This window comes from Hypanus sabinus, chromosome 1 (genome assembly GCF_030144855.1).
Source record: "Hypanus sabinus isolate sHypSab1 chromosome 1, sHypSab1.hap1, whole genome shotgun sequence".
NCBI classification, from domain to species: domain Eukaryota; kingdom Metazoa; phylum Chordata; class Chondrichthyes; order Myliobatiformes; family Dasyatidae; genus Hypanus; species Hypanus sabinus.
In genome coordinates this window covers 202,765,267-202,792,649 of record NC_082706.1, presented here as the reverse complement: position 1 = coordinate 202,792,649, position 27,383 = coordinate 202,765,267, and the positions used below count along the sequence as shown (strand labels likewise).

Below are 27,383 nucleotides of genomic sequence, written 5' to 3'. Positions count from 1 at the left end.
CTAAAAATTCAGCCAAAATGTGTGACTTTGAAGAACCTGATGTGAACATTAAGCTTCCCAAACATCTTAAGGCTGGAACATGTATGTAGTTAGTTTCCACTTTAAAAAAAATCCCTTCTCAAGTGATAACAGCAGGCCAGAGAATGACCTGGAGCAAAACAATATTTCAATAACCCATTAGTTGTTACCCCAAGGAATCAGCCATCGAATGAATGACTGAAATCACATGCAGAATAGGAGTTTCGTGAACTATTGATGTTAACTCCTATCATAGTAAACTTTAGGCACAAAAATTATTAAATTTAATTTTCTACATTGGCATTGAATTTTATGGTCCATAGGTGTAACTTGTGAAATAAATATTAAGCTACTATATCTCACTCCTACAAACTTTGATCTTTTCAAGAACTTCGCAAACTGACAAAAATGTTATTTCCAGACACTTAAAATAATGCTTTGTGTTAAAAGTGATTTGAAACCTAGAGAATGCAGTCAAGCAAGTTTTAAATTCTCTATGAAAGGAGAATATGGAATAATTATACATATACTTCCAAAATTAACAAACATCCCTCGAAAAATTATTTATATACTCTTTGCATCTGTGCAAAGGACATTTCTGCTACTCTGGGATAGAAAAGTATTAACAGCATAAACAGCTAACAGCATTTCAAAAAGGCAAGAAAGACAAAAGGCAAAAAAAGCAAAGGAAAACCCCAAGTTGAACAAATTCTTTGTAACAAATTAGAAGTTTGAATTAATCTACTATTCACTTGTTAAATTATGCAAAATGTTTCAGTAATTTAGGCCACAAAAACCAAAGTATATATTAATCTTGATACAAAACATTTTTGGGGGATGTGGAGGGGAGATAATAATACAATGTATAAATTTTCAATAAATCCTCAAATAGTAATTTCCCCCTGTACATTTTTATCTCAACTATTGTTGCAAGTGCTCAAATTGGCAGGCAGTTTAAAATATGAAAATTAAGACAATTCATATTAAACAGACATTTTTGTGGCCTTTGAGGAATTAAGAGCTTCTGTATCAGGTGTTAGATTTAGGAGAGTTAAGGACGTTAAATTGAAAATTTTACATTAAAACATCCAAAGTACGTCCTTTCACTGTTAAATGTTACGTGACTATAAAACATAATCCTATATCTAACACTTTGATTGTATTCTTGCACAAGCCATCTTGTACAACAAAAAGGTAAGCAGAAGTCCTTACACTGCCTCGCTTTGCCAGAGAATCACCGCAGTCTGCTGGCAAAGTCCGCTTGGTGGACTTTTTCTGCTCATGTTCAAGTGCATCTTCAATAATAGGCTCAAGTCTCATCTGGACAGACACCAAAGACTAGTATCAATTTATACAGTACATCATGAGCACAACACCTAGCAGTGTAAGCATTTCTTTAACACAATTGTTTTAAATTCGATTTTCATATAGAAAAGAGAATCTTTCTAGACCTTCTATTTATGCTTCTGATGCTATGAATCAAATCTCTCTATATCGTCTACAACTGTCAAGGAATTCCTGTCTCAATGAAAGAAATACTATTTTGCCAATAGCTGACTTCACAGTGGCATAATTACATGTAAAACAATCCAAACATCCTGAACATCCACTTAAAATACAAAAAAAAACTTACACTAAGTTTACAGATCTTAACTTAAAAATTTCACGTCAAAGTTCTAAAGACATTAACAACATTTCAGCAATGGCCAAATTCAAGTTATATTGCACATTTATTCCAACAGTTGCAACCTTTTGTGTTAATATTAAAACCTTGGAATAATAAGGTACCTCACGATCAGTGATTAAATGAATACTTTCTACCACATATAATGCTGGAGTAAATGCATAGCGGGGAAAAAATCTCACCCATAAAGGAAATTTGCACTTCAGTTACGTGAGAAAGCCAGCCACTCTTGGGTTTAATCATTTGTAATCTTTGTATGGTTTTTCTATCTATCAATCGGTCACATCTCTTAGATGGGTAATAAAGAGTTCTAATCTTAATATCTCTATGCAGCTGGAAGTACACAGTATCAGCTTCTTCTCTCCCCGAAAGCACTTCCCTTCCACCTACTAGCCAAACCGGTACAATTCAACACATTAAGGCTTAACTCAGAGCTCCAGGATTCAAAATTCATAATGATTCTGTCTGCAGTTCTTTTTAAAGGCTTAATAAGGATACACTTTATTCTATTTAGCTAGATAAAACTCCACTGAAATTAGTATGGCTATAGGCCATCATCCCAAAAGGGATACACCAAGTCCTCGATATTCATGAGAGATGTGGGCATAGAGTTGCTAACTATAACTGCTAATACAAATTGGTACTCTACTCTATAACCAACACAGCCACTAAACAAACACATATTACAGTAAAATGCTTAAATATTAAAAGGAAGCATTAGCTAACAAGCACCAATAATCTATTATCTGAATATTCCAGAAGTCCAATGGTTCCACATCTGGCTCATCGGATAATGTTTAAAATATTCCCTTTCCATTTAGTAGGGAGTAGAGAGCATTTGAACTTAATGAGATCACAGGAAATTTATTGTACTATATAATATCTACAAAATGAATGAAAAGAGTATTGAAGGATTGAATGAAATAACATTCAACAGATTAGAAAATCTGCCAATCCAGCCAAGTCCATAGTGTGCTAGATTATCAGAATTCAACTATTGCCAATGACACAATAACAACTTTGACATCACATTGGAGCGGCATGGCGGTGGATAGCAGAATGTTTTACAATATAGGTAACCCAGGTTCAATTCCCACTACTGCCAGTAAGTAGTCCCCATGACCGTGTGGGTTTCCTCCAGATGCTCCAGTTTCCTCCCACAGTCCAGAGAGATAACGATTAGTAGGTTAATTGGCTGTTGCAAATTGTCCTGTAATTAGGCGAGGATTATGTCAGGGAATGCTGGGTGCCGCAGTTCAAAGGGCCAGAAGGGCCTATTCCATGCTGTAGCTCAGTAAATATATATATACTAAAACAAGGTGCTCTCAACTAGAACAGTGCAGAGCAGAGCCACTTGACAAAGGGGATCTGGAAAACAGATCATGGTCATCCATCAGTGATGGATTCCTTGATGCATAGAGATATGTTTGCCAGTAAAAATTCAAAATGGGGCCTGCAGTTGACAGAGTTCTATAGATAGAGTGTACTGTGTGTACTGCCAACACAAAACAGTACCGGCTAAAGCATTCAAATTTAGCCCAGGAGTTCATCTTTCATGAAGCAAACTTGCTTTCTCAAAGCAATTCAAAGCACACAACTACTAAATACCTACCAAAGCCACACCTATGCATGTTAATTAATGGTTAAAACATAACTGGAGATGGAGACCAGGAAATGTTTTTGGCTCACCTATTCAAAAGTACTCTTGCAAGCCAAAATGAACTCGCAATTTCAGAACCTTTCATTTCAATGCTACACATTTACTAGATACTTCAATTTGAATAGCCTTGAATTAATCACAAAAGCATAACATTGAAAGCTTCTTCCTTCAAAATGGAACAGACATCAGCCTGACTAGTAAGAAATTTGGAATTATTTCAAAAGGGTTTCCTCATACTTCACGCAACACTGACAACTGGAACACAATCCATTCAGCTGTGGAAACCTAACAAATGCAAGTTTTGGGAAATTTCCAGCACCTTTACATCGCTTAGCATGCAATAAAGTCATTTATATGGCCTTTAATCACCTGAGGAAATGCATTTATCCATTCCAGAAGCTTACATTATCTAATCACCCCTCCAACTCCAAGTCAATAAATGTTGAAGAGAAAGAAAACTACGCTGTATTGCAGTAATATCAAGCATGCAAACCTTCAGTCCAATTGACTGAAAATTTCTGACAACTAAAGAGGCCAATTAGTGCCAATAGCTCCAAAATGGTTGAGTGCACCCTGCCAAAACCGACTTATTTCAGGTACAGTCAAATTGATGAACGTATTTGTAGGGTGTAGCTCGGACACCAGTGACAGCATAAGAATTCAATTAGAACAAATCAGGCACTGCTATCCTGAAATACACAACACTGAAGGTTATTTGTACTGTCATACATTTAAGGGAAAAAAAGTGTATAATTAGACTGAAAATAAAATTCCAAATACAATCAGTGAAGTGAAATGAAATTTGGCAAATGAAAACATGTGGGATGAACAAATGAGGAAAACAAAACAAAAACATAATTGTGTCAGGTATGTTTCACTGTAGTCAGAAACACTAATAAAAATGGTGCAAATTGGATTTTCTTTCCCAACCCCAAAAAACTGTCTTCATCAAAAAAAAAAGTCATCAGCATAGCAAAATTTAGTACCTTTGCAAAAATGTACAATTAACATTAAAACTAGGTGGCCACGTGGTCAGAATAAAGAGTTGAACACAAGAAACTTCTGGTCCATTTATGGGATAATGCTAGGCAGAAAGGATTTTACTGTGTACTCAGGGTTTGGTAATAGGTGCAAGGTCAGGAAATAAAAGATACACAACTAACGAAAGTCCAATGAATAAAGGATAGGAGATCAATTGGTGTGTGAATATTAACTGCTCACTGAAGTACACTGGCATTGTGAAGCTATGATCACCAAGTTACTTTTCCATGTTGGAGGTTGAAAGTCAAGGCACCTAGCTTCAAGTCAAAGTAAGTTATTTTAATCATACACTACTAACACTGTCTTTCTGAAAGAAACATATCATTTGTAAAAACAAATTAGTGGACCAACAAAGATCAATAAACTAAAAGGCAGCTGAAGAAGTTAAAACTTCCAGTTGTGAGGAGACACCACAGGTATTCATAAGCATAAAAGAAGATCAGTCATGTTGCATCATAAGGTCTAACCCAGCAAGGCTATTTGATTTTTAATGATTTTCCCAAGGGTTTTTGTTTAAACATGTCCAGAAAGTTGAATGCACATTCCTGTACATACTTTAAAGAAAAACATGCCCTGAATAATTTGAAATGTGCTAAAATCTGCTGTACTTACTATGAAATTAGCCACGAGGTTTACTTTGCTGGGCTTGCTTTTGAGAGGGGAAGAATTGAACCAGACTTTCCATCACATTATAGTTATCTGCATCAGCCGCAGTGGCTTCCACAGGAAGTAACCGAGGCAATAATGACTGAACAGCTAATTGTACAAGGCCTCCCGGGTTTTCAGTACTAAAGTTATTATTAATCTGCATTTGCAGACAAGGGGAATGTTAGCTTGATAAAGGAGTCTCAGAAAAGATAACCATGAAATTATGCCTAAGAATGAGAGAAAGCATGTGCAATAAAACCTTTTACCGACATGAGGAAAAGCTCAGCACGGCATAAATGTGTTGACTAAATAAATGATTCTGAGAGGTCTAGGATAGAATATCTTCCAGAGAAAAATAAATCACCTACAACTAAACAACACTGATTCTTACAGACCTAGGATATGTAACTCCATTCAAGATGCTATACTGAAAGATTAGATTGTGAATGAAGGCAAAAGCTGAGGCATTATAAGGCTGGTCAGGCAGGGCAGCTAGAGGCCATAGTCCACGTCAGTACCAATGAAATGGGTGGGATGAGTGACAAGGTTCTGTAAAGTGAGTTCAGGGAGTTAGGTGTTAAATTAAAGGACATGACCACCAAGGTTGAGATCTCAGGATTGCTACACGAGCAGATGAAGCCAGAACTTGAAAGATCATACAGATTAACATCTAAGGAGATGATGCAGGAGGGAGGGCTTTAGATTTTTTGAATCACTGGGCTCTCTTGGAGGAAAGGTGGGACCTGTACAGATAAGATGGTTTGTATCTGAACTGAAGGGGGACTAACATCCCTGTGAGAAGGTTTCTTTGTCCTCCACTGGGGGTTAAAACTAGAGTTCCAGAGAGATTGGAAACAGAATGCCAGAGCAGTTAGTGCAGTGGTGTGATGAAAGATGCTGTTAAGCCTACATACAAAGTCAGCGATCGAAAGTTTCAGCATGGTTGGACTAATGTTCAGAGTTGTGCATATTTCAATGCAAGAAGTATAGTAAGAAAAGCGGATGAACTTAGTATATGGATCCTCTTGTGGAATTCTGACATTGTAGCCATTAGTGAGGCTTGATTGCATGAGTGGCAGCTCAATGTTCAGGGTTCCCTTGCTTCAGAAGTGACAAGAGATTACAGAGGTGGGGTGGCATTGCTAGTCAGGAAAAATGTCACAGTGGTGCACAGACACAACAACTGGAGAACTTGTCTACTGAAGCTGTACAAAGAACTGGGGAATAGAAAGTGATAATGTCCATCCAACACTCCATGAAACTAAGAGGAGCAAATTTGTAGAGATTGCAGACTGTAGTAAGAAACGTAAGGTTATCAAAAGTGCTCAGGAAAGCTTCTTTAATCAGTGCTTTGAAATCCCATCTAGTGGGAGTGTGATACTAGATCTCCTATTAGGGAATAAGACAGGGCAAGTGACAGAAGTTTGTGTAGGAGAACATTTTCCATCTAGTTATAATGTCATTAGTTTCAAGGTAATTACGGAAAAAGATAGTCTGGTGCTTTGGCTGAAATTCTAAAATGGAGATATGCCAATTTTGATGGTATCATAAAGTATCTGGCAAGTATGGACTGGGTCAGATTGTTTTCTGGCAAAGGTGTAATTGGTAAATGGGAGACCCAAGAGAAATTTTAGTGAAACATGGTGAAAAGTGAAATTTTGGGAATAAAGAGTTTGTATGTTCCTGTCAGAATAAAAGGCGGGATAACAGCTTTAGAGAATATTTGTTTTCGAGAGGTATTGATTCAATAAAAAGGCGGTGTGTAGCATGTTTAGGCAGGAAGGAGCAAATGAGTACTTGAGAAATATAAGAAACGCAAGAGAACATTTAAGAAGGAAATCAGAAGGGCTAAAAGAAGGCATGAAGCTGTTATAGCAGAGATGGTGAAAAAAACCAGGGTAGGACTTGCACGGTGAGTAGTAGGGCACTGAGGAGTGTGGTAGAACAGAGGGATCTGGGAATACAGATCCACAATTTCTTAAGAGTGACGTCACAACTAGATAGGGGCATAAGGAAAACATTTGGCACATTGGCCTTCATAAATCAAAATATTAAGTGCCAGATTTTGCATGTTATGTTGAAGTTGTACAAGACGTTGCTGAGACCTAAGTTGGAGTATTGTGTACAGTTTTGTTCACCTACCTACAGGAAAGATGTCAATTGAAAGAATGCTGAGAAAATTTACAAGGATGATGCCAGGACCTGACGACCTGAGTTATACGGGAAGTTCGAATAAGTTAGGACTTTAATTCCTAGGGCATAGAAGAATGTGGGGAGATTTGATAGAGGTATACAAAATTATGAGTACAGATAGGGTAAATGCAAACAGACTTTTTCCTCTAAAGATAGGTGAATTTAGAAGTAGAGGTCACGTGCTAAGGATGAAAGGTGAAATGCTTTAAGGGGAACATAAAGGGGTACTCCTTATCTACTCAGGGGTGAGGGTATGGAACAAGCTACCAGTGGAAGTTGTGGATGTGGATTTCAACACAAGAGAAATTTGGATAGGTACATGGATGGAAGGGGTATAGAAGGCTCTGGTCTGTGTGCAGGTTGATGGGACTAGGCAGACTAATAGATCAGCACAAAACAGTTGGGTTAAAGCTCCTGTTTCTGTATTGTCATGTTCTATTACTCTATACTCTTAAGAGTTTAGAAAAATGAAGGGAAGGGGATCTCATTGAAATCAATGAAATATTGAAAGACCTAGATAGTGTGGACATGAAGAGAATGTTTCCTCTAGTGCGAATGTCTAGGACTAGAGTGCAAAGCCTGCGATAGGTTTCGTGGTTAGTAATGGCATCAAAGGTTACAGTGAGAAGGCAGCGGTCGAGGGGGATTATAAATCAGCTCTGATGAAATGGCGCAGTGGACTCAATGAGCTGAGTAGCATCTATGCATTATGGTTTTAGGGTATAAAAACCCTGTAAGATATGCTCAATTTTTCAGAACTTCCTGTAGTGTCCGCAGAAAGCATGCTTGGTTAAGATTTGCTACATTCTTCAGAGCAACGAAATCAAATAAATTTAACAATTGGAACACAAAATTGCATGAAATGGAGGTGGTAAAATAAAATAAAAAGCAAAAAGATAACACTAACAATGCATTTTTGAAACACTTTCACAGAAGACAATAGTTTAGATTGTCAGAGTTATGATGCATTGTTTATTCCAAATTTAAGAGAAAATGCATTTGCACTACCTGCATTCTCACTGTTCCTCCTTAACCTATACTTTCCTGTATTTTACCTCAGTCAAGATAGTTGTTTCATATGAAGGCTGATACTTTTCTTTCTCTTGAGGAGTGCGTTTCTCCATTTTTTCTCTGTCTGTTTTCTGTTTTCTGTCTGCTCCTTTTGGCTGGAAAAATAGAAAAGCTTTAGTCCTGTAACTGAAAAGTGAGGTAGAGAACTTAGACTGCTACCTGTTAATAATGATGCTTAAGTCCCAGTCACCCCAATTATACTCAGGCAGCCACAGGCCTTTCAGTCTACCAAATCTGTCAACCACCCATTTCCAATTACCCTGCTTTAATCCCATTTTTAAAAGTTCTTCCAACATCCCTATCCGAGGAACAGCCTCAGAATACAAGGGTGTCCCTTTAGAACAGAGATAAGGAAGAATTTCTTTAGCGAGGGGGCAGTAAATCTGTAGAATTCATTGTCACTGACAGCCGTGGAGGACAAGTCACTAGTCATAATTAAAGCGGAGGTTAACAGATTGATTTGGAAGGGCAACAGAGGTTACAGGAACCTGGGCAGGAGAATGGGGTTGACCTATATAATAAATCAGCCACTACCGAATAGCAGAGCAGATACGTTGGGCTGAAAGGCCTGATTTTGCTCCTATGTTTTATGGCCTAACTTGCCCCAGATTCTGGCATTCATCTACACACTAGGGACAACTAACAGCAGCCAATTAATCTGTCACATGCCTTTAGGATGTGAGGGGAAGACCAGAGCAGCCAGAGGAAATCCACGCAGTCACAGGAAAAACTTGTAAACTCCTGACAGACAGTATTGAACATGGCTGCCTAAGGCCTCAAGGCAGTGGCAGTTACTGATGGGCCCAGATGCTACAGGATCATATGTGCCAGCAGAACAATAAATGAACTAATCTAAATTCAGGTGCAATAGGAATGTAATACAGGTTGAGGACCGCTTATACAAAATCCAAATTCTTTTTTCCAGTGCTGACATGACATCAAATGATATCACTGTTGGGAGTGATGATTTAACTCCGGCAGACTATGGAGGATCCAACTCCATCACGAGACTGCGCCCCGACTGTGGACTGTTCACTCTGTGAGCTTCGCACCAGTTGCACGTAAGCTGTATATGTAATGTAAATGGATTTTGTGTTTGGGTTCCACCCCTAAGGTATCTCATTATATACACACAAATATTCTAAAATCTGAAACCCGAGACACTTCCGCCACCAGCATTTCAGATAGGGGATGTTTATAAATCTCAGTCTTAGGAAATCAATAAATCAGTTTAGATTAAAATCCAGTTTTTTTAAATAAAAGAGAAAGATCCTTATTTCGGGGGAATCAAATCTGATGCGCCACTTCACCAAAGTCAAGCAGACTATCAAAATTTATTCTGAACCTTGCCTGTAAAAGGTATTTTAAGGGAATGCCTAATGCAAGTGCTCATTTAGAAGTCACATTTAGACCATAAGACACAGAAGCAGAATTAGGCCATTTCGCCCATCAAGTCTGCTGAGCAATTCCACAATGGCTGATTTATTATTCCTCTGAAACCCATTCCTTTGCCTTCTCCCATAACCTTTGATGCCCTTGCAAATCAAGAACCAGTCACCTTCTGCTTTAAATATTCCCAGTGACTTGGCCTCCACAGTGGTCTGTGGTAACAAATTCCACAATAAACAAGTGAAGATAGAAAATTGCCAAAATGCTGAAGGAGAAAAAAATATTCAAGTATCAACAAATAGAGCCCCACATAAAGCTATCACGATATAAAATGACTTAAGTTTCCATAATACATGTGCCGCAGAGCTTCAGGCCATTGAAGATAGGATCTTTATCTTGTATGATCACCTTTTAATGTACCAACATAAAGATCAAAAGAATATCTTGGGTTATACAATAGGGGATTTTAGCTTACTTACTTTTCCACTTCACTGAAAAATTTCACCTTGGAAATAAACAGAATGCCAATCACCACAAACATTTGATCACAGCACTGAAAACTTTTTAAAGACACATTTCTTCATCTGGTATTCTATAAGGGCTGTGACTGAACCCACATTTACCTTGGCCAGAGAAAGGGCCAATTTCACTGACCATCCCCACTTTCGAGTTGGGCAGAGACATAAGAATGAAGATTTGGTGTCAGACAGTAGGGGTTCTCCTGTCCCGTACTGACAACCTTTGACAGAAAGCAAAGATGGGAGTGGAGCTGCCAAATCTGTCCGACTTTAAATAGTAAAATCTGCCCAGGAACAAATAAAATTGAAGTCATGTAAATAAAGTTAACTTAAAACGCTAGGGAATGATTTAACTTAAAGCAGAATAATGGGGAAAAACTCACCTCTGCATTTGCCTCTAAGCTTACAGGTTTGGAATTCCTTTTGTAATCAATGGAATCTCATATCCCATGTCAGGTCTGATTCTAGAGATTAGCCCCCAACACCTCCCCTCACCCAAACATGGATCCCGTCTGTCTTCAACGTGAAATCTAACTATGAAACGCAGACAAAGATTCAGCAACCCTCTATTCCCAACCCCCATCACCAATTCAATCTGTCTGCAAGTTCTGCATTTTCAGCCCAGAACTTAGTTCATTCAAGCAAGGACTTTGGTGGCTCCTTTCTGAATTGCAAAATTCAGACCAATAAATATACACCACAACATAAGAATCTGTTTCAAATTGCATCAGCAAGGCTTCTAAACCCTCAGGACTTTGGATTTACAAGTTTGCACAAACTTATCATTTGACAAATGTACTTACTGTGTGTCCTGAAGTACAAGAAAACTAAAGCAGCTGTAACATCTTCAAGATGCAGCAAAAGAAGAGGCACCTTAAACGTAAAATAAGTCTATAGACAATACCTTAAAAACTTTTATTTGGCAGCTGGCTGAATGAAGATGATCTGTGTACTCTCCAGTTTCATTTTGCTTGAATGTGTCTATCTGAATCCTGAACGGAACCCCCTTCTCACCCCCGTGCTTTCTGGGCGTAAATTCTGTGCTAATGCAATGTACCTGAAAGAACAATCAGAAATTCTAGGTTTAAAACTATACTGTAAAAATAACCACACCACCACAAGATTGAGTATTTTATACATTTATTGATAATTTACAGCTAGCAACAGTGAAACTGGTCTAACCACACGGATGTTTTTGTGTAATTTCAAACATTATTCACAAAACAATAAGGTACAATCAGACATCAAACATCAGATCACCACTCTCATATCTTCATCACCATTATGTGCCATTTCATATGACCTATGCAATCATGGTCTTGACCATGATTGTTCTTGGCAAATTCTACAGAAGTGGTTCGTCGCTGCCTTCTTCTGGACAGTGTATTTACGAGTCGTGTGAACCCAGCCATTCTCAATACTCCACAGAGAGTGTCTGCCTGGCGTCAGTGGTTACATAACCAGGACTTGAGATGTGAACCAGCTGCTCATAAAAACATCTACCACCTGCTCCCGCAGTTTCATGTGACCCTGATCAGCAGGGCCAAGGAGGTGCTACACCCTGCCCAAGGGTGAACTGCAGACTAGCAGAGGGAAGGAATGCCTTACACCTCCTTTGGTAGATACTTATCTCCAGCCACTCTCAACAAGCTGTAACATCATTATTTAAACCCATTAAATACAACTTTTAAAACAGGAAGCCAACTTCACAAACCTGAATAAAAGCAGAAGTGCGTTTAGCTGGGTCCCATAAGAATTCAATAGTATTCAATTGAGCTGGATTAGTTCTGGGGTCAATAATTCCAACTGACATCGGGATATCTATATTAAAAACAAATAGTTGTCATAAATACAACAATAATATACAATCAAAACACACAAAAGAAAATCCGCAGATGCTGGAAATGCAAGCAACACACACACAGAATGCTGGAGGAACTCAGCAGACCAGGCGGCATCTATGGAAAAAAGTACAGTCGACCTCGTCCTGCTGAAGCGTTTTAGCACAAAACTTCGACTGTACTTTTTTTTCCATAGATGTTGCCTGGCCTGGTAAGTTCCTCCAGCATTTTGTATGAGTCAATCATGTCAGGATTCTGTTACAAAAAACAAAATTTCAACAGAAGAGACCAGGGACAGTTGGGACATTCTGCACACTGCAGATCTTGAGGAGACATTGGATTTTGCATAATTAGGCAATTGGCAAAAGCCAGTAAGTGAGCCGGCTGGTGACGTAGAGGCATCAGCGCCGGACTTCGGAGCAAAGGCCCCCAAGTTCGAATCCAGTCAGCTCCCTTGCACGCTTTCCATCCGTACCGGCTTCAATGTCAGCCTTGTAAAAACAAGAAGGCCTGCTAAAAAAAAAATGCCGTCACAACAGCATCCCGATGACTACACTCAGAGTTAAGGGCTTTCTTCTTCTCTTCTTCAAAGGTCAATAAGAGAAGTTAGGTTTAAGCAGAGCGGCTACTGTGTGATTGGATCAATGTTAAGAGTGTGTTTGGCTCACAGAGGCTTCAGCAAGGAGAGGCAGATGTCAGAGGACAGGTAGATATGTTTTCCCTGGTTAATTATTTTTCTATGTTATTACACAGTTAGAGCAGTGGGGAAGTGCAGGATAGTGGAAAGCTCCTCTTGCAGGATGTGAGAAGGCAGGAAGATATCCAGCATCCCTGATGACTACACCTGTCCAGCTACAGCTTCTTTCCAATCATGTTAAGGCATTGGAGCTGGAGCTGGATGAACTCTGGATCATTCAGAATGCTGAGGGGTCGACTGACAGGCAATAGAGGAAGGTAGAAGGTGCAAGACACAAATAATTGGGTGATCGTCAGGAGAGCGAAAGGAGATAGCAATCTGTGCAGAGTACCCCTGTGGCCATTCCTCTCAATAACAGGCATATCACTGGATATTGTTGAGGGTGATGACCATGCAGAGAAATGTCACTGCAGTCAGGTCCCTGGCATGGAGCCAGACTCTGTGGCTCAGAAGGGGAAGGGGAGAAGAGGCAGGCTGTAATAGAACCATAGAACACTACAGCGCAGAAAACAGGTCAATTGTCCCTTCTAGTATGTGCGGAAACATTATTCCGCTAGTCCCATTGACCTGCACCCAATCCATAACCCTCCAGGTCTCTTCAATCCATATTTCTATCCAATTTATTCTTAAAACTTAAGAGTGAGCCCGTATTTACCACATCAGATGGCAGCTCGTTCTACACTCCCAACACTCTCTGAGTGAAGAAGTTCCCCTTGTACCTTTCCCCTTTCACCCTAAAGCCATGTCCTCTGGTATTTATCTCTCCTAATCTAAGTGGAAAGAGCCTACTCACATTTACTCTGTCTATACCCCTCATGATTTTGTAAACCTCTATCAAATCCCCCCCCCCTCATTCTTCTATGCTCCAAGGAATAAAGTCCTAACCTAATAAATGCTAAGGAATTCATTGTTTAAGGGAAAAGACAGCAGTTTGGTGGACAAAAACAAGATTTTCAGATGGTATGTTGCCTCCTGGGTGCCAAGGTCATTCCAAGGTGAGTCCACAGCATTCTTAAGTGGGATGATGTTGCGGTCTACATCAATGGAGGTGGGAAGACTGAAGATGCCTTGCAACACAAGTTCAGGGTGTCAGAGGTAATAAATTAAATGACAGAATTTCCAGGATTGAAATCTCAGGACTGGTACATGTACCACATGCTGGTGAGGCCAGAAATAGGAAGATCAGAAAGATTAACATCTAAGGAAATGGTACTGAGGGACGGCTTCAAGGACCTGTGCAAACCAGATGGTTTTCACCAGAACTGGAATGGGACTAATATCTGTGGGAAGATTTGCTAGACTTACATGGGAGGGAAGGGGTTTGCAGGGTTATGGGAACCAGACCACATGATGGAATGTGGAATGGTGTGGCAAAAGATGCTATTAAGTCTACATACAAATGTTCAGAGTTGTTGGTACTTCAAAGTAAGCAGTATTGTTAAAAAGGGCAGGTGAGCTTAGGACATGGATCAACATATGGAATTATGACACTGCAGCCGTTGGTGATTGGTTGCAGCAGGGACAGGACAGCAACTCAGTGCTCCGTTGGTTGAAGCACTGCACAGGTGCATGGACATCAGCGAGTTAGATCAGCAGGAAGAGTATAAAAAGGAGGTAGCTTTATAGAGCGGGCAACAAAGTAGAGGGAGACAGATAGGAGGGCTTCAGTCGAGGCGAAGTAAGTTACTTCTAGAAACTAAGAATAGGAAGTATGTCTGTGAGGCCGGTGTTCTACATTGCATGTCAGATGTGGGATGTCTGGGAATCTCCCAGCCTCACTGACAGCCACATCTGCACTAAGTGCGTTGAGCTGCAGCTCCTTAGAGACTGGGTTAGGAAACTAGAGATGCAGCTCAATGACCTTCATATGGTCAGGGAAAGTAAGGAGGTGATAGAGAGGAGCTATATAGGCAAGTAGTCACACCAGGGCCTTGGGAGACAGATAAGTGGGCAAGAGTCAGAAGAGGGAAGGGCAAAAGTCAGATACCAGAGAGTACCCCTGTGGCTCTCCCCCTTAACGGTAAGTACTCCTGTTTGAATACTGTGATGGGGGGGGGGGGGGGGGGGGGGGAGAACGACCTACCTGGGGGAAGCCACAGAGTCTGGCCCTATGGCTCAGAAGACTAGGGAAAGGAAGAGGATGGCAGCAGTGATAGGGGATCTATAATTAAGGGGTCAAACAGGCGGTTCTATAGACGCAGGAAAGAAACGCAGATGGTAGCTTGCCTCCCAGGTGCCAGGGTCCGGGATGTTTCCGATCGCGTCCAGAATATCCTGAAGTGGGAAGGAGAACAGTCAGAGGTTCTGGTACATATTTGTAGCAAAAACATAGGTAGGAAAAGAGAGGAGGTCTTAAAAACAGACTACAGGGAGTTAGGAAAGCTAAGAAGCAGGACCTCAAAGGTAGTCACCTCGGGATTATTGCCTGTGCCACGTGACAGTGAGTATAGGAAAAGAGTGAGGTGGAGGATAAACGCATGGCTGAGGGATTGGAGCAGGGGGCAGAGATTCAGATTTCTGGATCATTGGCACCTGTTTTGGGGTAGGAGTGACCTGTACAAAAAGGATTGGTTGCACTTCAATCCAAGGGGGACCAATATCCTGGCAGGGAGGTTTGCTAAGGCTAATGAGGAGAGTTTAAACTAGAATTGCTGGGAGGTGGGAACCAAACTGAAGAGATGGAGGAAGGGGTGGTTGGCTCATAAATCAAAAAAGCTTGTAGACAGTATTAGAGAAGGGATACGCTCAAACTCAGACTCAGGGTTTCAGATGTGTCTATTTTAAAGCAAGGTGTATCATGAACAAAGTGGATGAACTTAAGAGTGTTAATCAGTACTTGGAGCTATGATGTTTTGGCCATTACAGAGACTTGGATGGCTCAGGGGCAAGAATGGCTACTTAAGAGTGCCAGGCTCTAGATGTTTCAGAAAGGACAGGGAGGGAGAAAAAAGAGGTGGAGGTGTGGCACTGCTGATCAGAGATAGTGTCACGGCTGCAGAAAAGGAGAAAGTCATGAAGGGTCTGTCTACTGAGTCTCTGTGGGTGGAAGTTAGGAACAGGAAGGGGTCAATAACTCTACTGGGTGTTTTTTTTATAGACCACCCAATATAACAGCGACATCAAGGAGCAGATAGGGAGACAGTTTCTGGAATGGTGCAGTAATAACCGGGTTGTCGTGATGGGAGATTTTAATTTCCCCAATATTGACTGGTATCTCCCTAGTGCAAGGAGGTCCTGATGAAGGGTCTCGCCCGAAACGTCGACTGTACTTCTCCCTATAGACGTTGTCTGGCCCGCTGTGTTCCACCAGCATTTTGTGTGTGTTAAGTGTGATGTGGTTCATTTTGGTATGTCAAATATGATGGCAGAATATAGTATTAATGGTAAGACTCTTGGCAGTGTGGAGGATCAGAGGGATCTTGAGGTCCAAGTTCATAGGACACTCAAAACTGCTGCACAGGTTGACTCTGTGGTTAGGTAGGCATACAGTGCATTGGCCTTCATCAACTGTGGGATTGAGTTCAAGAGCCGAGAGGTAATGTTACAGCTGTATAGAACCCTAGTCAAACCCCACTTGGAGTACTGTGTTCAGTTCTGGTTGCCTCACTGCAGGAAGGATGTGGAAACCATAGAAAGGGTGCAAAGGAGATTTACAAGGATTGGGGATTGCTTTACAAGAATAGGTTGAGTGAACTTGTCCTTTTCTCCTTGGAGCAATGGAGGATGAGAGGAGACCTGATAGAGGTGTATAAGATGATGAGCGGCATTGATCATGTGGATAGTCAGAGGCTTTTTCCCCAAAGCTGAAATGGCTAACACGAAAGGGCATATTTTTAAGGTGCTTGGAAGTAGGTACAGAGGGAATCAGGGGTAAGTTTTTAATACACAGAGAATGGTGAGTGCATGGAATGGGCTGCCAGCAACTGGGGTAAAGTTACAATACAGTCTTTTAAGAGGGTCTGAGATAGGTACATGGAGATTAGAAAAATAAAGGGCTATGAGTAACCCTAGATAATTTCTAAAATAAGCACATGTTCGGCACAGCATTGTGGGCCGAAGGCCTGCATTGTTTTGTAGATTTTCTATTTTTGTACGTTTTAGATGTGATGGAGCTGAAGAAATTAAAGAGGGTGAGGCGGCATAATAGTCAAGGAAAATGTCACAGCAGTACACAGACAGGACCGCCGGGAGTGCTTGGCGAGTGAGGCTCAATGGGTAGAACCAAGGAATAAGAAAGGTATGACCATGTTCATGGGATTATATTACAGATCACCCAACAGTTACGGGATTTACAAAGAAATCACAGACTGTTGCAAGAAACGCAAGTTGTGATAATAGGTGATTTTAACTTTCCACATTTGACTGAAACTCCCATACTATAAAAGGATTAGATGGAATAGAGTATGGCAAATGTGTTCAGGGAAGTCTACTTAATCAGTACATAGAAATCCCAACTAGACTATGCAAGACAAGATCTGTTACTGATCTCACTGGTCCTACTGGCCCTCATTCACGCCTTGGGGCCATGTGCTGCGGTTGCCAAGGAAGGAGACACTGCTGGATCAGGGACTAGCTCTTCCCGTCAGTACTGCCCTCCAATGTTCACTCACTGGAAGACAAGCTGATTTGCATTTGTCTGCACTGCACAATATGAGGAGCTGCTTCAGGCTGTTCTTGCAGAAATGCGTCTCCAGGATAACATCCTTGCACCATCAATCTACAGGCCATGACACTCAGGGACTTGGGCTACATTATTTTTTTATTGTAACTATGTTGCTCTGCTGTATGTGCTGTCAGTTCTATGTTTTGCATCCTGTCTATATTTGTCTGGCTGTATTCATGCATACGGTTGAATGACACTGAACTTGAATTGAGCAGAGTGGTGGACAGCAAGGAAGACCATCAAAAATTGCAGAGGGATCTGAACAAGATGGAAAAATAGCTGATGGAATATATTGTAGACAAATGTGAAGGGTTGCAGTTTGGGAGGACACGAGGGTAGGACTTGCATGGTGAGCAATAGGGCATTGAGGAGTGCATTAGAACAAAGGGATCTGGGAATGCATTGAAAGTACAGGTATGTGTAAATGGGGCTGTAAAGAAAGATTTTGGCATGTTAACCTTCATAAATCAAAGTACTGCGTATTGGAGCTGGGATGTTATGTTGAAGTTGAATAGGACGATGGTAAAGTAAAATGTTTAAGAGGAACATGAGGGTGAATTTCTTGACTCAGGGTGGTGAAAGTGTGGAACAAGCTCCCAGTGGAACTGGTAGATACTGGTTCAATTTCAATATTACAGAGAAATTTTGATAAGTACCTGGATGGGAGGGGCATGCAGGGCCATGGGCTGGGTACAGGTCAACATGATTAGGCAAATTAACAGTTCTGCATGGAATAGATAGGCTGAACGGACTGGAGTGTTGCTGGAGTGTTCTGTGACTAAGACAAATTATATTAATTCAGCTCAAACCTATAGAGTCGATCTTAAGGACTCTACAACTCACATTCTCAGCATTTATTTATTAGTTGTTTACTATTTGCAGAGCTCCTCTTCTTTCGCACATGAATTGTTTGTTAGTCTTTGTGTGTAGTTTTACATTAATTACACTGCATTTCTTTGTTCTGCTCGCAAGAAAATGAATGTGGACCTGTCATCACTGGAGTTCAGAAGAATGAGCAGGGATCTCATTGAAGCCCATCAACTATTGAAAGGTCCAAGATAGAGGGCATGGAGAAATTGTTTCCTACAGTAGAGATTCAATGACCAGAGGGCACAGCCACAGAATACAAGGGCATCCCTTCAGAACAGAGATAATGAGGAATTTGTTTAGCCAGAGGATGGTGAATCTGCTGAATTCATTAGGATATTTAAAGCAGAGTCTGGTATGTTCTTGATTCGTCAGAGCATCAAAGATTACTGGCAGAAAGAAGAATGGGGATGAGAGGGATAATAAATCAGTCTTGATGGAATGGCAGAGCAGACTCGGTACATTGAATGATTCAAATCTGCTACTAGCTGGTGATACATAAATTTAGAGCTCATAAGGTTCCAGTGACTAGTGGTGTGCCTCAGGGTTGTGTACTGGATCCAATGTTGTTTGTCATATACATTAATGATCTGGATGATGGGATGGTAAATTGGATTAGTAAGTATGCAGATGGTACTAAGGTAGGTGGTGTTGTGGATAATGAAGTAGATTTTTAAAGCTTGCAGAGAGATTTAGGTCAGTTAGAAGAGTGGGCTGAACGATGGCAGATGGAGTTTAATGCTGATAAGTGAGAGGTGCTACATTTTGGTAGGAATAGGAGGAATTTGGTAGGAATTTCGGCACGGACTAGGAGGGCCGAGATGGCCTGTTTCCGTGATTGTTATATGGTTATAATCCAAATAGGACATACATGGTAAGTGGTAGGGCATTGAAGAATTCAGTAGAATAGAGTGATCTAGGAATAATGGTGCATAGTTCCCTGAAGGTGGAATCTCATGTGGATAGGGTGGTGAAGAAAGCTTTTGGTATGTTGGCCTTTATGAATCAGAGCATTGAGTATTGCAGTTGGGATGTAATGTTAAAATTGTACAAGGCATTGGTGAGGCCGCATTTGGAGTACTGTGTACAGTTCTGGTCAATGAATTATAAGAAAGATGTCAACAAAATAGAGAGAGTACGGAGAAGATTTACTAGAATGTTACTTGGGTTTCAGCACCTAAGTTATGAGAAAGGTTGAACCAGTTAGGTCTTTATTCTTTGGAGCGTAAAAGGTTGAGGGAGGACTTGATAGAGGTATTTAAAATTATGAGGGGCATAGATAGAGATGACGTGGACAGGCTTTTTCCATTGAGAGTAGGGGAGATTCAAACAAGAGGACATGAGTTGAGAGTTAGGGGGCAAAAGTTTAAGGGTAACACGAGGGGGAATTTCTTTACTCAGAGAGTGGTAGCTGAGTGGAATGAGCTTCCAGTAGAAGTGGTAGAGGCAGGTTCGGTATTGTCATTTAAAGTAAAATTGGATAGGTATATGGACAGGAAAGGAATGGAGAGTTACAGGCTGAGTGCGGGTCGGTAGGACTAGGTGAGAGAAGCGTTCAGCACGGACTAGAAGGGCTGAATTGGCCTGTTTCTGTGCTGCAAATGTTATATGGATATAAACTTGCTTTGAAATTTGAAGTCATTAAAGAGAAATGGCAGGTACTGGCTGAAGTCCAAATACCGTATGAGATTAGATTCCCCACAATCCAAGGACTCTTCCCCTTCGTGTACGTTTAAACCATTGAGTCATCTAGGAACTACAGTAGCTTTCTTCCATCATTAAATAACATTGAGCCCCTAGTCAACATTTCAAGTTATTTTAAGAAACAATTAGACAACCACCTGGAGGCACAATGGAAAAAAAGATGAATCACATTGTGTAGTTATCATTCAAAGAGATGGAAACACTATCTCCCTTCTTTGCATCAGAGGACAGTTTCATTTAGCAATAGTTTGGAACATTCAGATTGTAAGGTCCGAGTGCATTATTAGGGTAAATCGGGTATCTTCCATCAACCACAATCTCACATGTAAAACAGAAAAATAGTGCAAGTTCCAAATTCTGGCTATTCTATTGTCATAAACATCAGGGGTAATAACATTTCTTGCTCACATAAGGTTGACTGTTTACTCTTTCCCATAGATACTGGCCTGCTGAGTTCCTCCAGCATTCTGTGTAATGAACAGAGAGCTAAATTTTAATAGGAATTCCAGATCAGTGGTACACAAGCATGATAACATAGCAGTTAAAATAATGCTTTACACTACCATGACCAGGGTTCAATTCCCATCACTATCTGTATGGGGTTTGTATGTTTCCCTGTGACTATGTGGTTTTCTTCTGGTTTCCTCCCACATTTCAAAGATGTATGGGTTAGCAGGTTAATTTCTCACCTGGGTGTAATTGGGTAGCACAGGCTCCTTGGACCAGAAGAGCCTGTTAATATGCTGTATCTAACTTTTAAAAAAAAGGCTGACTTAAGAGACATGTCAAAATACCATGAAGCCCTGATCGTAACGCAAACATTGCTGCATGTCCCTGTGCCTGACGATATTGTAAGGGCACGCAAAAGATGGGAGAAACCCTCAGGGCTGTATCAATGGATCAAGTGGAAGAGACTCGCTTCAACAATACAAAAGACACAGCAGTTCCCAAGCCCACTTTGAAATGGCAAGCCTGCTGGTTTTCTAGTGATTGAAAATTAGCTGGAAGTGTGCTGGGTGGTAGGAGCCAAAATCTCCTCTTTCAGTCACAGCAGGAGCCCCCACGACAGCCAAGCTTCTGTGGTTGGTTTGCACTCTCAGCTGCACCAGTAGCTATTCCAACAAAAAAATCAGTAGTTCTCAGTCCCTTTGATTTAGCAATGATTTAAAGAGGACTTCAGTGCTGGATCCCCAGGATCGGATGTCTGTCTGAGCAGGAGGCATGAGGGCAAGTGAGCTGGTGAACCAGAGTTCAAGGCCTGGAGTTTGAGATCTTATCATCAGTTAGTCCGATAATCGGTTGCTCTCTATGACTGTGTATGGGTGGGGAGGTGTTTTGTTTTGGTATTTTTTATGTTGTTCTGCTGAACACAGTAGGCATGCTATGTTGGCACTGAAATGTGTGGCAACAGTTACAGACTGCTCCTAGCACATCCTTAGGTTGTGTTGTAACAACACAATTCACTTTATGATATGTACATGTGATAAATGAATCTGAAATTGAATCAGTATATTTGAGTAACCTTCCCATTTCCTAACCACAGCTTCTTCTCGACCATTACTGACACTCAGGTTCTGCTCCACAACAGAGCAAGCAAAGGGTTCCACTTGTCCTCATGTGCTGCCTCAGACACCTTCATTTTCAATTTCCACCTCTATCCTCACCTCAACATCCAGGTGTTCTCTTCAAACAATCTAGCTCGCTCTGCCATGCCCAGCACCCATTCTCTCTCTTGCAGAACTCTTCCATGTGTTCACAACTGCTTCCCTTTCATCTTCTCTCTTAATTACCAATTTAATTACCAATAGACAGCTTCTCTAGAGCTCCAATTCACAATTCTGTGATCAATCATGGGCCTGTTCCTCAATATGGAAAACTGTCTTTATAGAGAGTGGTGGTGTGTGATATGTCCTGCCAGGGGTGGTGTTAGAAAGGCATATAGATGAAAGAAAAATGGAGGGCTATGTGAGAGGGAAGAGTTAGATCAATGTTGGAGTAGGTTATAAAGGTCAGTGGCACAATAGCATAATGGTTAGTTCAATTGCTTTACAGCAGAAGCAACAACTGATTGGGGTTCTATAAGGAATTTGCCTGTTCGCCCCGTGACTACGTGTTTCATCCAACTGTTCTGAATTCCCACATATTCCAAAGAGGTAGAGATTAGGGTTAGTAAGTTGTGGGCATGCTACGTTGGCACCAGAAGTGTGATGGCATTTGTGGGCTAACAACCCCCCCCTGCACAAACCTTTACAATTTGAGTTAACACAAGCTATGCGTTAATCTGTAAATGCCTTTCCAGTTTAAGATGGCGCTGGTGAAACAAAGCGACACTTCCAGACAGCAAACAGAATTACTTTAATAATCAGTTTTTCTCAAAAATGACCACTGCAAGCAATAGCCTGCAACTTCCCTTTCAAAGTTGGGCTTTACGACGGCCTGTGCAACTTTTGCACTGCGAACTGAAATCTTGAAGGTGCAGTCTTTTTCAATGGGTTTAATTGGGTTTTATATTTTGTGGCTGCCTGCAAAGAGACGCATCTCAAGGTTGCATACAGTATACATACTTTGATAATAAACGTATTTTGAACTTTGTATGTTTCAATGTACATGTGTCAAATAAAGCTAATTTTTTAGACATTTCAAAAGGCAAAAAGGCTCCTTCCACATTCAATCCAATTCACTTTGTCTAGTATATTGCACTTGGTGCTCACAACATAATCTGCTTGACAGAGATACAAAATACATTACTGGATGAATGCTTTGCAAGGGTCATTTCAAGCTTCCATTCAAATGACTCCTCCCCAGTGCACTCTGGCCTCTTTCTCAGGCAGCATATTCTCTCCCCACAAAACCCACTGTAAGCTTCAGAAAAGACACAAAATTAGAATATCTGCAGATGCTGGAAACCTGAGCAACGCACACAAAATGCCGGAGTAACTCAAGATGATAGGTGAAACCTGGAAAGTAAAAGCTAGGAAGTTGATTGGGGAAAGAGGCAGAAGGCCATGAAAGAAAGGAAGGGAGGCAATGGGCAGGCAAGGAGATAAGGTGACAGAGGAAAGGGGGAGGAGGGTCATTACTAGCAGTTTCAGCAATCAATGTTCATGCCATAATGTTGGAAGCTACCCAAACAGAATACAAGGTGCTGTTCCTCCAACCCAAGTTTTACATCATCACGACAGTGAAGGAGGCCATGAATGGACATATCAGAAAGGGAATGGGAAGCAGAATGAAAATGGGTGGCCACTGGGAGATCCCACTTTTTCTGGCAGACCCTTATTTTGGCCTGAAGCGTTGACAATACTCTTTTCCATAGATGTTGCCTGGCCTCCTGAGTTCCTCCAGCATTTTCTCTTTGTGTGCATTGGTTGGATTTCCAGTAGCTGCATTTTTCTCTTATTTGTAAGCTCCAGGAACATCACTTCAGCTTGCATCTGGAATTTTGTAACCCTGGGACTCAATTCGGAATGCAACAATTTCAGATAACCAGCTTCTCCAGTTTGTTTCAGTCCTGGCACTGAGAATGTGAAGAGGGTAAGGAGTACATGTAGAAGGGGTGGGCGAGGGGTAAAATATGTAGACAGGACCAGGGAGAGGATACGTCATTGGGGAAGTGTAGGAGGACAGGGAAGAGGTAGCTAAAATAAGATGCCAGACAGCATGTGGCAACCACAAAGAAGAGAACCTTGTGACCACAAGACAACATGTTTGGCAAAGTATTTTGAGCTATATACCTATTTCGAATGTTTTGCTTGCATCCATACCCATTCCAAGTATTACGCTTGCGTCTATGCTTACTGAGTATTTTGCGTGCTTAGCTATGCAATAACCAATCAATTGATGCATTTGAATTGGTAAACATATCTGCAAATGTAGTACCCTGCTTTTGGGTACAAGTATGACCTTTGTAAACCGAAAAATTGGGAGTTGGCTACCTTACGCCCGAAGTGCGTGCGGCTGCGAACTCCTCTCTGAATAAAAACCGTTTCAGAGGTAATTTCGTGTCTCTGGTGTTTTTCCTCAACTAAGCAGGGTAATAATTTCAATTGACCAATTTGGCGAGATATTCCACCTTTATTTAGTTTATCCACTCTCCACAGATGCGCTACTTTACCTGCTGTGGTAGCTGCATCGCTAACAATTAAACCCAAAAGTATTATGGGAAACAAAACCAACTTTACAAAAGCAAAAGGCATTCCAAGAAAAAAATGGTTTAGAACATATAGAACATAGAAATCTACAGCACATTACAGGCCCTTCAGCCTACAATGTTGTGCCAACCATGTAACCTACTCTAGAAATAAAAAGGGGGAGAAAACTGACTAGATTTACCCTACTGCATAGCCTTTTATATTTCTAAGCTCCACAAAACATTCATCTCAGGATTCCGGACAGTATTTCCAGTTTGAGAAGTCACACACAAGAATAGTTAATGGTCTGTGAAGTTCTGCAAGAAAACACGTCATTTCTCTCATTATAAGAAAGATGTGGAAACTTTAGACAGGGTATAGAGAATATTTCCCACATTGCTGTCAGAATTGGAGACAAAGTCCTACAAAGATAGGTTGAATGTGCTAAGGGTTTTCTCTTTGGAGCAAAGGATGAGAAGTGACTTGACAGAGGTGTACAATCTATTAAGAGGCATAGATCAAGTGGTTAGCTACAGACCTTTTCCACAATGCTGAAGTTGTTAGTACAAGGGGGCATAACTATTTATTTGGAGGGAGGGAGGAGTCAGATTGATCCGAGTAGGCTAAAAAGCAATAAATCAAATGAACAGCCAGTGGCTTTTTCCCAGGGCTGAAATGGTCAATGGAAAGGGCAAAATTTTAAGGTAATTGAAGTATAGGGGAAGTCAGAGGTAGGATTTTATTTTATATAAATATGAACAATAACACAAAGTGGGTGCACTGAACATTCAGACAGGGATGGTGGCAGAGGAAGATACATTAAGACTTTTAAGAGACTCTTAGATAGGCACATAAATGATAGAAAAATGAAAAGCCATGAAGACAAGTGTTACATTGACCTTGGAGTAGGTTAAAATGTCAACACAAAGTTGGGGCTGAAGGGCTTATAATTTGCTGTACTGTTCTATGTTGTGTTCTTTAAAATCAGAGAACTAATTGCTCAAATGGAAGGATGTTTTCCGTAATTATTGAAACATAGAATAGTAGAACGCAGGCAAGGGCCCTTTAACCCATGAATGCACCCAGAATTGTGAATTGGAAGGTCTTGAGAGGCCATCCATCAGCAATTAAAATGAAACTAAACCTCATGAAGAAAGGAAACAGTTGCGAGGTTTCATTATTCTCAGTGCTGTACTCAAAATGTGAAAAGGATATCAGTCTTGGAACCAGCAAGATAGGGACCATTTGGATGAATGAGATAAGAAACTAAAAATTTTCCATGGTATCCAGGTCTCAACAGCAGTCAGTACAACTTGTTGCCATGTCAAGAATAAGATATAACAGGGGTCCAGGTTAAAACAGCAGAATAGTCATAGAAAAACTACAGCACAAAAACAGGCCCTTCAGCCCATTTAGTCCATGCCGAACCACTTAAATTGTCTTGTTTAAACTGATGGTTAGACTTAGTCATGATACTCACTCAAGAAAACAATTTAATCACAAATAACATCCCACTCTTCTGCGCTGAACTGCAGCATTGTGAAAGATTGGCATAAAAACAAAAAAAGCAAACAGAGTACATCAGCAACTGATGAACAATTATGTTTGAGCGCAGCCCGAGGGTTCAACTTCAAAAACTCATGACTGCAGCCCATCAAAATAAACCAAGCTAGTTCATCCTGCATCAGTATCAGAGTCCAAGTGAGGCATTTTATGATTTAACATGTTGAGTAGCAAGCTATACCCAAAGTAATGGAAAGTTATCAAGGTTAATTGAGTTATTGTATGCTTTACGAGATTTAAGTACAAGACCGAATTCCATTAAAGTTTTGTTCAGATCGTTTCTTTGTCTAGCATGAACTCCTGGTGGAGGCAGAGAGACAACATTGGATATTTTCCGGGTTTTTTGTTTCAGATTTCAAGCAATTGTCTGCCTCCCCGAGTTCAATATTCTTCACCTATCTATGCCTCTCAGATTTTTCTATTAAACTTCAGCATTCCAGAGAAATCAATCCAAGTTTGTCCAACCTCTCCGTGGATCCTCTCAAGGATCCTTAATCTAGAAAACATCTTGATGAAACTCTTCAGCATCCCCTCCAGAGCTTCCATATTCTTCTTGTAATGTGACAATAAAATCTGCACAGCACTCCAAGTGTGCCCTAGATTCATACACCTGCAACATGACTGTTGACTCATATTTATTTATTGATTGATTGAGGGCTTTTCCGGCCCTTCGAGCTGCACGGCCCAGAAATCCCCCGATTTAATCCTAGCCTAATCACAGGACGATTAACAATGACCAATTAACCTACCAACTGATGCATCTTTGAACTGTGGGAGGAAACCTGGAGGAAAACCACAATTATGGAGAGAATGCACAAACTCCTCACAGATAGTGGTGGGAATTGAACCCAGGTTGCCATACTATAAAGCATTGTGCTAACCATTACACTACCATGCCACCCTTTTCTCAATGTCTCAACCAATGAAGTCCAGCATGCCAACTGCCTTCTCTCGCACCTTTTATAAGTATGTAGCCACTTGTAGGAAATTATGGACCATACAGGGTCTCCAAAACAGTTCTAAGTTGTTCCCATGGACCTTTACAACTTCTTGCATTTATTAAAAATGATTCTTTTTCTCACTAATCATTACTTATTCCTCCCCAAAGGGTACCACAGTAGCATTGCAGTTAGTACGACGCTATTACAGCTCAGGGCATTCCAGAGTTTGGAGTTCAATTCCTGTGCTGTCTGCAGGGCTTTGCATGCCTCCACATGAAACATGTGGGTTTCCTCTGGGTTCTCCAGTTTCCTCCCACTGGTTAGTAGGTTAATTGGTTATTGTAAAATTGTCCTATGATTAGGCTCATATTAAATAGATGAGTTGCCAGGCGTTTTTGCTCATTGGGCCAGAAGGGCCTGCTCCAGATTGTATCTCTAAATAATACAATAAAATTAAAAATACATTTAAATTACCTTCATTCCCTACAGCAAATTAAATCTTAAAATACTTTTTACTCAACTCTGTATGACAGGCCCTACAGGCCTGGCATCTTTTTTTCCTCTGTGCATCGATCAATAATCACCAGTTGGAAAGCTTAAATACTTAATTATATGCTTAACCTTTCAGTTCAGTTGTAAAACACTGGTTACAACTCAACAGTATAAGCACGCCAGTCCCTTTGGCCCATGATATTGTGCCGACCTTTTAACACACTCCAAGATCAGTCTAACCCTTCCCTCATACATAGCCCACC

The 27,383-nt window shown here is 40.8% G+C and overlaps 1 protein-coding gene across 2 annotated transcripts in view; it reads right to left on the bottom strand.

Moving 5' to 3' along the window:
• LOC132401993 (upstream-binding protein 1-like) overlaps positions 1–27,383 on the bottom strand; it is a 98,270-nt gene that overhangs the window by 35,992 nt on the left and 34,895 nt on the right. The window contains exons 5-8 of one of the 2 annotated variants that reach the window (XM_059984415.1): positions 11,937–12,043; positions 11,127–11,279; positions 8,300–8,410; positions 1,231–1,338 (exon numbers count right to left, since the gene is read on the bottom strand). In XM_059984415.1, the coding sequence (XP_059840398.1) occupies positions 1,231–1,338; positions 8,300–8,410; positions 11,127–11,279; positions 11,937–12,043 (479 nt within the window). The remainder of the gene's footprint in view (positions 1–1,230; positions 1,339–8,299; positions 8,411–11,126; positions 11,280–11,936; positions 12,044–27,383) is intronic. The other variant, XM_059984425.1, reaches the window with a different exon arrangement.